Source organism: Oncorhynchus tshawytscha, linkage group LG14 (assembly GCF_018296145.1).
Source record: "Oncorhynchus tshawytscha isolate Ot180627B linkage group LG14, Otsh_v2.0, whole genome shotgun sequence".
Lineage (NCBI taxonomy): Eukaryota > Metazoa > Chordata > Actinopteri > Salmoniformes > Salmonidae > Oncorhynchus > Oncorhynchus tshawytscha.
Genome location: NC_056442.1, coordinates 34,658,053 through 34,671,732, shown reverse-complemented (window position 1 = coordinate 34,671,732; position 13,680 = coordinate 34,658,053). Strand labels below are relative to the sequence as shown.

At 47.0% G+C, this 13,680-nt stretch overlaps 1 protein-coding gene across 1 annotated transcript in view; it reads right to left on the bottom strand.

Moving 5' to 3' along the window:
* Positions 1-13,680, bottom strand: part of LOC112267102 (membrane-associated phosphatidylinositol transfer protein 3) — a 99,049-nt gene that overhangs the window by 50,581 nt on the left and 34,788 nt on the right. Inside the window, exon 3 of the mRNA XM_042297417.1 lies at positions 8,622-8,726. Within this exon, the coding sequence (XP_042153351.1) occupies positions 8,622-8,726 (105 nt within the window). The remainder of the gene's footprint in view (positions 1-8,621; positions 8,727-13,680) is intronic.

The window sequence follows — 13,680 nt, the reverse complement described above, 5'->3', positions numbered from 1 at the left end:
TACTGTTGTTTGTACAGATGGTGGTACCTTCAGGCGTTTGGAAATTGCTCCCAAGGATGAACCAGACTTGTGGAGGTCTACAATTTTTATCTGAGCTCTTCGCTGATTTCTTTTGATTTTCCCACAATGTCAAGCAAAGAGGCACTAAGTTTGAAGGTATTCCTTGAAATACATCCACAGGTACACCTCCAATTGACTCAAATTATGTCAATTAGCCTGTCAGAAACTTCTAAAGTCATGACATAATTTTCTGGAATTTGTCTGAAACTGTTTAAAGGCACAGTCAACATAGTGTATGTAAACTTCTGACCCAGTGTAATTGTGATACAGTGAATTATAAGTGAAATAATCTGACTGTAAACAATTGTTGGAAAAATTACTTGTGCCATCCACAAAGTAGATGTCTTAACCAACTTGTCAAAACTATAGTTTGTTAACAAGAAATTTGTGGCATGGTTGAAAAAAACTATACAGTTTAAGTCTGAAGTTTACATACACTTAGGTTGGAGTCATTAAATCAAATTTTTATTATATTGTATAATAATAGTGAAAACATTAAACCTATGAAATAACATAGGTATGGAATCATGTAGTAACCAAAAAAGTGTTAAACGAACCAAAATATATTTTACAGTACATTTGAGATTTTTCAAATTAGCCACCCTTTGCCTTGATGACAGCTTTGCACACTCTTGGCATTTTCTCAACCAGATTCATGAGGTAGTCACCTGGAATGCTTTCTAACAGTCTTGAAGGAGTTTCCACATATGCTGATCACTTGTTGGCTGCTTTTCTTTCACTCTGCAGTCCAACTCATCCCTAACGGTCTCAATTGGTTTGAGGTTGGGTGATTGTGGAGGCCAAGTCATCTGATGCAGCACTCCACACTCTCCTTCTTGGTCAAATAGCCTGGAGGTGTGTTTTGGGTCATTGTCCTGTTGAAAAACAAATGACAGTCCCACTAAGTGCAAACCAGATGGGATGGCGTATCGCTGCAAAATGCTGTGGTAGCCATGCTGGTTAAGTGTGCCTTGAATTCTAAATATATCACAGACAGTGTAACCAGCAAAGCACCCAGACACCATCACACCTCCTCCTCCATGCTTCACGGTGGGAACCACACATGCGGAGATCATCCGTTTACCTACTCTGCGTCTCACGGCGGTTGGAACCAAAAATCTCAAATTTGGACTCATCAGACCAAAGGACCGATTTCCACCGGTCTAATGTCCATTGCTTGTGTTTCTTGGCCCAAGCAAGTCTCTTCTCATTATTGGTGTCCTTTAGTAGTGGTTTCTTTGCAGCAATTCGACCATGGCCTGATTCACGCAGTCTCCTCTGAACAGTTGATGTTGAGATGTGTCACGCCCTGGTCTTAGTATTTTGTGTTTTCTATATTTATTTGGTCAGGCCAGGGTGTGACATGGGTTTATTTTGTGTTGTGTTTATGTATGGGGGGTTTTCGTAGGTTTTGGGATTGTGGCTTAGTGGGGTGTTCTAGCAAAGTCTATGGTTGCCTGAGGCGTTTCTCAATCAGAGGCAGGTGATTCTCGTTGTCTCTGATTGGGAACCATATTTAGGCAGCCATATTCTTTGAGTGTTTCGTGGGTGATTGTTCCTGTCTCTGTGTTTTGTTATCACCAGATAGGCTGTATAGGTTTTCACGTTCCGTTTGTTGTTTTGTATTGTTTGTGTTCTTCTTCATTAAAGATGTATATTATTAACCACGCTGCATTTTGGTCCAACTCTCTTTCGACGGAGGAAAACAGTAACAAGATGTGTCTGAGATGTGTCTGTTACTTGAATTCTGTGAAGCATTTATTTTGGGCTGTAATCTGTGGTGCAGTTAATTGCCAATTTCTGAGGTTGGTAACTCTAATGAACGTATCCTCTGCAGCAGAGGTAACTCTGGGTCTTCCTTTCCTGTGGTGGTCCTCATGAGAGCCAGTTTCATCAGACCACTTGATGGTTTTTGCGACTGCACTTGAAGAAACTTTCAATGTTTTTGTCATTTGCCGGAATGACTGACCTTCGTGTCTTAAAGTAATGATGGACTGTTGTTTCTCTTTGCTTATTTGCTTATATGGACTGGTCTTTTACCAAATAGGGCTATCTTCTGTATACCAACCCTACCTAGTCACAACACAACTGATTGTCTCAAACACGTTAAGAAGGAAAGAAATTCCACAAATTAACTTTTAACAAGGCACACCTGTTAATTGAAAAGCATTCCAGGTGACTACCTCATGAAGCTGGTTGAGAGAATGCCACGAGTGTGCAAAGCTGTCATCAAGGCAAAGGGTGGCTACTTTGAAGAATCTAAAATATATTTTGATTTGTTTTACACTTTTGTGGTTACTACATGATTCCATATGTGTTATTTCTTGGTTTTAATCTCTTCACTATTATTCTACAATGTAGAAAATAGTCAAAATAAAGAAAAACCTTTGAATGAGTAGGTGTGTCCAAACTTTTAACTGGTACTGTTTATATTTGATGGGATGTATAGACATTATGGACAGTATGTGAATAGAATATGTAGTATATCTGATGAATATGTAGGATATAATAGTACATGTACAATAATAGTTGAATAGGATGGACTTGACTGGAATACAGCATATATATATGTTTTTATTTATTTACTTTTCTGCTCTTTTGCACACCAGTATCTCTACTTGCACATGTTCATCTGATAATTTATCACTCCAGTGTAAATCTGCTAAATTGTCATTATTCGCCTACCTCCTCATGCCTTTTGCACACAATGTATATAGACTATTTTTTTCTACTGTGTTATTGACTTGTTTATTGTTTACTCCATGTGTAACTCTGTGCTGTTGTCTGTTCACACTGCTATGCTTTATCTTGGCCAGGTTGCAGTTGTAAATGAGAACTTGTTCTCAACTAGCCTACCTGGTTAAATAAAGGTGAAATAAATAAATAAAAATAAAAACAAATGAAATGGGTAAAACAGTATGTAAACATTATTAAAGTGACCAGTGTTCCATTATAAAATAATTCAGTGTTCCATTATTAAAGTGACCAGTGTTCCATGTCCATGTATATAGGCCAGTAGCCTCTAAGGTGCAGGGTTGAGTAACTGGGTGGTAGCCGGCTAGTGACAGTGACTAAGTTCAGGGCTGGGTACTGGATGGAGGCCAACTAGTGATGGCTATTTAACAGTCTGATGGCCTTGAGATGGAAGCTGTTTTTCAGTCTCTCGGTCCCAGATTTGATGCACCTGTACTAACCTTGCCTTCTGGGTGATAGCAGGGTGAACAGGCAGTGGCTCAGGTGGCTGAGGTCCTTGATGATCTTCTTGGCCTTCCTGTGACACTGGGTGCTGTAGATGTCCTGGAGGGCATGCAGTGTGCCCCCGGTGATGCGTTGGGCAGACTGCACTACCCTCTGGAGAGCCCTTCAGTTGGGGATGGTGCAGTTGTCGTACCAGGTGGTGATACAGCCCAACAGAATGCATCTGTAAAAGTCTGTGAAGGTCTTAGGGGCCAAGCTGAATTTCTTCAACCTCCTTTTGCACCTTCTTCACACACGGTCTGTGTGGGTGGATCCTTTCAGATTGTCAGTGATGTGTACTTCGAGGAACTTGAAGCTTTTCACCTTTTCCACTGCGGCCCGTCGATGTGGATTGGGGGTGCTCCCTCTGCTGTCTCCTGAAGTCCACGATCAGTTCCTTCGTTTTGTTGACAATGAGGGAGAGGTTATTTTCCTGGCACCACTTCGCCAGAGCCCTCGTCTCTTCACTGTAGGCTGTCTCGCCGTTGTTGGTAATCAGGGCTACCACTGTTGTGTCATCTACAAACTTGATGATTGAGTTGGAGGCGTGCGTGGCCACGCAGTCATAGGTGAACAGTGAGTATAGTAGGAGGGGGCTGAGCACACACCCTTGTGGAACCCCCATGTTGAGGATCAGCGTACTGGAGGTGTTGTTGCCTACCTTCACCACCTAGTGGCCTATCAGGAAGTCCAAGACCCACTTGCACAGGGCGTGGTTCAGACCCAGGGTCCTGAGCTTAATGGTGAACTTGGAGGGTACTATGGTGTTGAATGCTGAGTTCTATTCAATGTATTCTTCTTGTCCAGATGGGATAGGTCTGTGTGCAGTGTGATGGCGATTGCATAATCTGTGGATCTATTGCGGCAGTATGCAAATTGCAGCGGGTCTAGGGTGTCGGGTAAGGTGGAGGTGATAAGATCCTTAACTAGCCTCTCCAAGCACTTCATGATGACAGAAGTGAGTGCTATGGGGCGACAGTCAATTAGTTCAGTTACCTTCGCTTTCTTGGGTACAGGAATAATGGTGGACATCTTGAAGCAAGTGGGGACAGCAGACTGGGATAAGGAGAGATTGAATATGTCCGTAAACACTCCAGCCAGCTGGTCTGCGCATGCTCTGAGGACGTGGCTAGGGATGCTGTCTGGGCCGGCAGCCTGCGAGGGTTAACACGCATAAATGTCTTACTCACGTCGGCCATGGAGAACGAGAGCTCACAGTCCTCAGGAGCAGCCTGCGTCGGTTGCACTTATCCTCAAAGCGAGTGAAGAAGGTGTTTTGCCTGTCCGGGAGCAAGACGTCGGTGACCGCGACATGGCTGGTTTCCCTTTGCAAGCTGTGATTGTCTGGATTCCCTACCATGCAAACACACATAGTTCTACCCAACACACAATTAGCCTAAAAAACTATTAAATTAGCGTCAATTATAAGTCATGAGGGACCAGCCATCAAATTCACTAAGGGGGCTGAGTGTGTAACACAATATCACAGGGATAATTACATGGAGTGGTTACAGCCATTACCGTACAGCCATTGATGGCTATGACAGCAACTGTTGCTTTCCTATCAAAGTCACGTCAGCAACTCAAATGGCACCCTATTCTCTATAGAGTGCACTACCTTTGAGCAGAGCCCTATATGGGCCCTGGTTAAAGGTACTGCACTTTATAGGTAATAGGGTGCCATTTTGGGACGTAGCCCACCGTCCAGTACATGAACAAAGGCATGTTGTTTGTCAAATCATGGAGGATGAAAATTGGATGCTGGTACAATAAATTACCTGCAGTACTACAATACTGCAGAATGTACAGTAACCTTTCAAACAGCTTTTGTAATGGAATAGCCGAGATGGGTTCCATTCTAGAATGACCTAACCATGAGGCCACTCTGGTGCTGTACAGATCACTACAGTACAGTGCCATAAGTAGAACCAGTGACATTTCACACCCACTTTTTTGTAACAGTGTTTGACTGAACATCTTTAAATTAAGGTCTTTCATCTCTACGGGTGGGCATTCCACCACCCTCGCTCAGACCCCAGAAACCCAGCAATTAAAACTATCTTCTTCAATCTGTAGGACCTCATGCATGATCCTTACCTGATAAGCTACTGTAGCACACTGCTGTAGATATGGAAAGATTAGGATATGGAAAATTTAAAAAAGGAAAGATATGTTTTCCTGCCTGGTGTTGCATTTGATGATGTTTTAGCCAGCCAAGACATGTTCTCTAAGTACAATACAGTCAGAGATCAATCAGTAAACCTTGAGCTGGCAATTAATGGTTTCTCAGTGAAGCCTTAGAGAAGAGAAAACCAATGAGAAAACCAAGAGATTGCAATGTCTGTAAATGTGGACTATCTGACTTTGATCCTTCCTCAGACATCAAAGCTCGCTCACTAATGTCAGGTCTAAGTGCTGACAAGATTCATATCCTTTGATTTATCATGTTTCGTTAATGTGATGTAAATAGTATTGGTGATGGTTATACAGTGTATGTCTCGAAAAAACTCTCGGAAAGCATAAGAATGCCTCTATTTTTCTGGAAAAAACAATCCCTAAAGAGTTCACGTTGATAACCCTCATCCCTCCTCATGGTTTGGAGATGTTTGATGTGTATATTTTGGCAAGAGAAGTGGGCACAGGGACTGTGGCCAGACAGAAAGTAGGTGATTTCTATAGGGTGGCATGGGAGAAAGAGAGGGAGACGCTAGCAGGCATGATGCATGGCCCAGTGATTGCTTCTTCACCACTCTGTCAGGCCTGCTTAAGACCCCTTGTTCTTAATTCCCCATTGTCTTGTCCAATAGAGAAGTTCAGCTGGTTTTACATTGGCTGTTGGGGTAAACACTCAAGCTGTGTCTCAAAAACCACCCTATTTCCTTTGTAATGCATAGGGAATAGGGTGCCATATCGGATGCGGCCTCGGACTAGAGACAGGGCTGAGTAACTGTGTGGCTCAGTGAGTTATCTGATGTGAGCTGCTGTTGTTGTTGCACAGTCTCTAATCTGTGCAACTCTTTAATATGAAAAAAACACTGTCCTCCCTGAACTAACAAAGCATTGTGCTGTATTTCTGCCATTGATGTGTCTCACGATCAAGGCTGTGGGATTTCTGAAGTACAACACGGCTCTTGGTTCAGTCAAAATGTTGTCAAAATGTCTACCTGTGCACTGAGACAAAATAAAACATGAATCTACATTAAATACAGTCATTTGCATGAGTCTGCAGTACAGTGAAGTAGCTAATTAGTCACATCACGTGTCTGTATCAGATCAAGTTTTAATTTCTTTATTTACATTTGAAAAACACATTCAATGACATTTAACACTAACCAATATTTCATTCATGTGATTTAAGATGAAATACAGTTGATGTCAAACATAGTCAGTCTGAATAAAGGGAAGTAGAGTGATGGAGAGAGGGGATTTTCAGAGGAGCTATTACAGTAGGAGGAGCTATTACAGTAGGAGGAGCTATTACAGTAGCTGCTTCCACTAGGCATGCATGTATCTGCCTCTGGAAAAAGCCCTGTCAATCTTCAAAGACCAAAAAATAACCAAGAGAGAGAGAGTTACTTAAGACCAGATAAATCGCTGGGGTTTGCAAATCAGAGCACTGAGATTAAAATGAAAAATAAGGAAATCAGAAAAGAAAAATAAACCAGAAGAACAAAGTAAATAGAGAAATCGATATGGTCATGCCGTACATACCTACACGTACGCTACGGTCACAAGATGCAGGCCTCCTTATTGCTCCTAGAATTTCTAAGCAAACAGCTGGAGGCAGGGCTTTCTCCTGTAGAGCTCCATTTTTATGGAATGGTCTGCCTATCCATGTGAGAGATGCAAAATCGGTCTCAACATTTTAAGTCTTTACTGAAGACTCATCTCTTCAGTAGGTCCTATGATTGAGTGTAGTCTGGCACAGGGGTGCGAAGGTGAATGGCAAGGCACTGTGTGGACGAACCGCCCTTGCTGTCTCTGCCTGGCCGGCTCCCCTCTCTCCACTGGGATTCTCTTTCTCTAACTCTATTACGGGGGCTGAGTCACTGGCTCCATAGTGCTCTTCTATGCCGTCCCTAGGAGGGGTTGAGAGTGGGTTGAGTCACTGATGCGGTCTTCCTGTCCTGTTTTGCACCCCCCCGAGCTTGTGCGGTGGAGGAGATCTTTGTGGGCTATATTCAGTAAGTTGGTGGTCTGTTGACTCTCTAGTGGTTTGGAGGCTGTGCTTTGGCAAAATCGGTGTGGTTATATCCTGCCTGGTTTCCCCCCTCTCAGCCTCCATTATCTATGCAGCGAAAGTCTATGTGCCAGGGGGCTAGGGTCCGTCTGTTATTTCTGGTGTAATTCTCCTGTCTTCTCTGATGTCCTGTGTGAATTTGAGTATGCTCCCTCTAATGCTCCCTCTCTCTCTCCCCCCCCCCCCTCCCAGAGGACCTAGAGTCCTAGGACCATGCCTCAGGACTACCTGGCCTGATGATTCCTGGCTGTCCCCAGTCCACCTGGTCGTGCTGCTGCTCCAGTTTCAACTGTTCTGCATGTGGCTAGGGAGGCCTGACCTGTTCACCGGACGTGCTGTTTTCGACGGTCTCTCTCTCTCTCTACCGCACCTGCTGTCTCGACCTCTGAATTGCTCGACTATGAAAAGTCAACTGACATTTACTCCTGAGTTACTGACCTGTTGCAATACGTTTGATTTATTTACTGAGAGATTGTTATGACCGATAATGAGGAAAATTCACATTTTCACTATAGTGACTCATTGCCTTCCACTAGACGTATTCCGACAAGAACAAAGAGTTTACAAATCAATACATGCAGCAGAGCATCAACATCTGTCTGATTTTAAACTAACCAAACATATAAACACATAAATGGATGTTTGAAGTTGTTTGAATTTTGATGGATCAAAGGTCTCATTTGTGATTTGTTGTGTGAAATTCTTTGTTTAACTGCACTGAACATTGTGAATAGATGCATCAGCTTGTGTGTTTTTGTTTGTGAGCAAGCAGCTCCACAGTACTGCAGTAGGAGGTGGAGAGAACTGAACAGATGTTCAGAGGGCATTAGAGCCCTCTTATGCCCCCAGGGTACCCTGTGTGTAACATACCTTGTGACAGTGTACCCTGTGTGTAACATCAATTGTGATTGGTCCATGTGTCCCAGTGTACCCTGTGTGTAACATACATTGTGATTGGTCCATGTGTCTCAGGGTACCCTGTGTGTAATGTACCTTGTGATTGGCCCAAGTGTCCCAGTGTACCCTGTCTGTAACATATCTTGTGATTGGTCCATGTGTCCCAGGGTACCCTGTATGTACATGCCTTGTGATTGGTCCATGTGTCCCAGGGTCTCAATCTGCTCCACCAGGTCGTTGGAGTTCCACTGGCTCATCCCCAGGAGGATGGCACTCTTCCCCTCCAGCACATCTGCTAGGACAAACAGACACACAGGGAGGAGGGTTACAATCTGTATGTTGGGGGACACAGACATACGGGGAGGAGGGTTACACTCTGTATGTTGGGGGACACAGACATACGGGGAGGAGGGTTACACTCTGTATGTTGGGGGACACAGACATACGGGGAGGAGGGTTACACTCTGTATGTTGGGGGACACAGACATACGGGGAGGAGGGTTACACTGTATGTATGTTGGGGGGGACACAGACATACGGGGAGGAGGGTTACACTCTGTATGTTGGGGGGGGACAGACATACGGGGAGGAGGGTTACACTCTGTATGTTGGGGGACACAGACATACGGGGAGGAGGGTTACACTCTGTTGGGGGATGTTGGGGGACACAGACATACAGGGGAGGAGGGTTACACTCTGTATGTTGGGGGACACAGACATACGGGGAGGGGTTAGGGTTACACTCTGTATGTTGGGGGACACAGACATACGGGGAGGAGGGTTACACTCTGTATGTTGGGGGACACAGACATACGGGGAGGAGGGTTACACTCTGTATGTTGGGGGACACAGACATACGGGGAGGAGGGTTACACTCTGTATGTTGGGGGACACAGACATACGGGGAGGAGGGTTACACTCTGTATGTTGGGGGACACAGACATACGGGGAGGAGGGTTACACTCTGTATGTTGGGGGACACAGACATACGGGGAGGAGGGTTACACTCTGTATGTTGGGGGACACAGACATACGGGGAGGGTTAGGTTGGGGGACACAGACATACGGGGAGGAGGGTTACACTGTGTATGTTGGGGGACACAGACATACGGGGAGGAGGGTTACACTCTGTATGTTGGGGGACACAGACATACGGGGAGGAGGGTTACACTCTGTATGTTGGGGGACACAGACATACGGGGAGGAGGGTTACACTCTGTATGTTGGGGGACACAGACATACGGGGAGGAGGGTTACACTCTGTATGTTGGGGGACACAGACATACGGGGAGGAGGGTTACACTCTGTATGTTGGGGGACACAGACATACGGGGAGGAGGGTTACACTCTGTATGTTGGGGGACACAGACATACGGGGAGGAGGGTTACACTCTGTATGTTGGGGGACACAGACATACGGGGAGGAGGGTTACACTCTGTATGTTGGGGGACACAGACATACGGGGAGGAGGGGGTTACACTCTGTATGTTGGGGGACACAGACATACGGGGAGGAGGGTTACACTCTGTATGTTGGGGGACACAGACATACGGGGAGGAGGGTTACACTCTGTATGTTGGGGGACACAGACATACGGGGAGGAGGGTTACACTCTGTATGTTGGGGGACACAGACACTCTGTATGTTGGGGGGAGGAGGGTTACACTCTGTATGTTGGGGGACACAGACATCTGTATGTTGGGGGACACAGGGGAGGAGGGTTACACTCTGTATGTTGGGGGACACAGACATACGGGGAGGAGGGTTACACTCTGTATGTTGGGGGACACAGACATACGGGGGGGGGTTAGGGGGTTACACTCTGTCTGTTGGGGGGGACACAGACATACGGGGAGGAGGGTTACACTCTGTATGTTGGGGGACACAGACATACGGGGAGGAGGGTTACACTCTGTATGTTGGGGGACACAGACATACGGGGAGGAGGGTTACACTCTGTATGTTGGGGGACACAGACATACGGGGAGGAGGGTTACACTCTGTATGTTGGGGGACACAGACATACGGGGAGGAGGGTTACACTCTGTATGTTGGGGGACACAGACATACGGGGAGGAGGGTTACACTCTGTATGTTGGGGGACACAGACATACGGGGAGGAGGGTTACACTCTGTATGTTGGGGGACACAGACATACGGGGAGGAGGGTTACACTCTGTATGTTGGGGGACACAGACATACGGGGAGGAGGGTTACACTCTGTATGTTGGGGGACACAGACATACGGGGAGGAGGGTTACACTCTGTATGTTGGGGGACACAGACATACGGGGAGGAGGGTTACACTCTGTATGTTGGGGGACACAGACATACGGGGAGGAGGGTTACACTCTGTATGTTGGGGGACACAGACATACGGGGAGGAGGGTTACACTCTGTTGTTGGGGGACACAGACATACGGGGAGGAGGGTTACACTCTGTATGTTGGGGGACACAGACATACGGGGAGGAGGGTTACACTCTGTATGTTGGGGGACACAGACATACGGGGAGGAGGGTTACACTCTGTATGTTGGGGGACACAGACATACGGGGAGGAGGGGGTACACTCTGTATGTTGGGGGACACAGACATACGGGGAGGAGGGTTACACTCTGTATGTTGGGGGACACAGACATACGGGGAGGAGGGTTACACTCTGTATGTTGGGGGACACAGACATACGGGGAGGAGGGTTACACTCTGTATGTTGGGGGACACAGACATACGGGGAGGAGGGTTACACTCTGTATGTTGGGGGACACAGACATACGGGGAGGAGGGTTACACTCTGTATGTTGGGGGACACAGACATACGGGGAGGAGGGTTACACTCTGTATGTTGGGGGACACAGACATACGGGGAGGAGGGTTACACTCTGTATGTTGGGGGACACAGACATACGGGGAGGAGGGTTACACTCTGTATGTTGGGGGACATACGGGGACACAGACATACGGGGAGGAGGGTTACACTCTGTATGTTGGGGGACACAGACATACAGGGAGGAGGGTTACACTCTGTATGTTGGGGGACACAGACACACAGGGAGGAGGGTTACACTCTGTATGTTGGGGGACACAGACACACAGGGAGGAGGGTTACACTCTGTATGTTGGGGGACACAGACACACAGGGAGGAGGGTTACACTCTGTATGTTGGGGGACACAGACATACGGGGAGGAGGGTTACACTCTGTATGTTGGGGGACACAGACATACGGGGAGGAGGGGGTTGGGGGACACAGACATCTGTATGTTGGGGGACACAGACACACAGGGAGGAGGGTTACACTCTGTATGTTGGGGGACACAGACATACGGGGAGGAGGGTTACACTCTGTATGTTGGGGGACACAGACATACGGGGAGGAGGGTTACACTCTGTATGTTGGGGGACACAGACACACAGGGGAGGAGGGTTACACTCTGTATGTTGGGGGACACAGACATACGGGGAGGAGGGTTACACTCTGTATGTTGGGGGACACAGACATACGGGGAGGAGGGTTACACTCTGTATGTTGGGGGACACAGACACACAGGGAGGAGGGTTACACTCTGTATGTTGGGGGACACAGACATACGGGGAGGAGGGTTACACTCTGTATGTTGGGGGACACAGACACACAGGGAGGAGGGTTACACTCTGTATGTTGGGGGACACAGACATACGGGGAGGAGGGTTACACTCTGTATGTTGGGGGACACAGACATACGGGGAGGAGGGTTACACTCTGTATGTTGGGGGACACAGACATACGGGGAGGAGGGTTACACTCTGTATGTTGGGGGACACAGACACACAGGGAGGAGGGTTACACTCTGTATGTTGGGGGACACAGACATACGGGGAGGAGGGTTACACTCTGTATGTTGGGGGACACAGACATACGGGGAGGAGGGTTACACTCTGTATGTTGGGGGACACAGACATACAGGGAGGAGGGTTACACTCTGTATGTTGGGGGACACAGACACACAGGGAGGAGGGTTACACTCTGTATGTTGGGGGACACAGACACACAGGGAGGAGGGTTACACTCTGTATGTTGGGGGACACAGACATACGGGGAGGAGGGTTACACTCTGTATGTTGGGGGACACAGACATACGGGGAGGAGGGTTACACTCTGTATGTTGGGGGACACAGACATACGGGGAGGAGGGTTACACTCTGTATGTTGGGGGACACAGACATACGGGGAGGAGGGTTACACTCTGTTGGGGGACACAGACACACAGGGAGGAGGGTGTCTGGGGGGGACACAGACATACGGGGAGGAGGGTTACACTCTGTATGTTGGGGACACAGACATACGGGGAGGAGGGTTACACTCTGTATGTTGGGGGACACAGACACACAGGGAGGAGGGTTACACTCTGTATGTTGGGGGACACAGACATACGGGGAGGAGGGTTACACTCTGTATGTTGGGGGACACAGACACACAGGGAAGAAGATTTACATTTACATGACATTTTAGTCATTTAGAAAACGTTCGTATCCAGAGCGACTCACAGGAGCAATTAGTGTTAAGTGCCTTACTCAAGGGCACATCGACAGACTTTTCACCTAGTCGGCTCGGGGATTCGAACCAGGTTATTGGCGCAACGCAGCTACCTGTCGCCCACCATTACATTATTATAGAACCCAATCACATACTGTAGTTGATGCTGAGAACTGAACAGATTATCTGGTTGGTTAACACAGAGGAGAGGGGAAATCCAGACAGATGCAGGAACAGACACAGGGACACTGGGCACACACACACACACACACACACACACACACACACACACACACACACACACACACACACACACACACACACACACACACACACACACACACACATACAGGGACAGTGGTTAGAATCTCAGAACATAGACACACAAAGATCGGGTTAAAGTGGCTGGATGCCACAAAAAAAATCTATATTTGGTTCTGTCAATACAGTCATTTCCATACAGTTTATTTCTGTGCTTTGCTACATTTCCCCTAGTTTAGCCAAAACCAGACACAGCAGCTGTGGAAGAGACTACATCAGTGACACATGGCATGTAACTACCAATCAGGGGATACTCAGACTCCCATTGGACCATCATCAGAGCAAAGTTGAAGTGACAGTGTGATGTGCAAATGATGAGCATGAGCCATGGTCAGAGGGGTTGTCTGCTGTGACGGTTGTTCTGGGCTGCTGCAGTCACACTACCATGGTCAGAGTGGTTGTCTGCTGTGA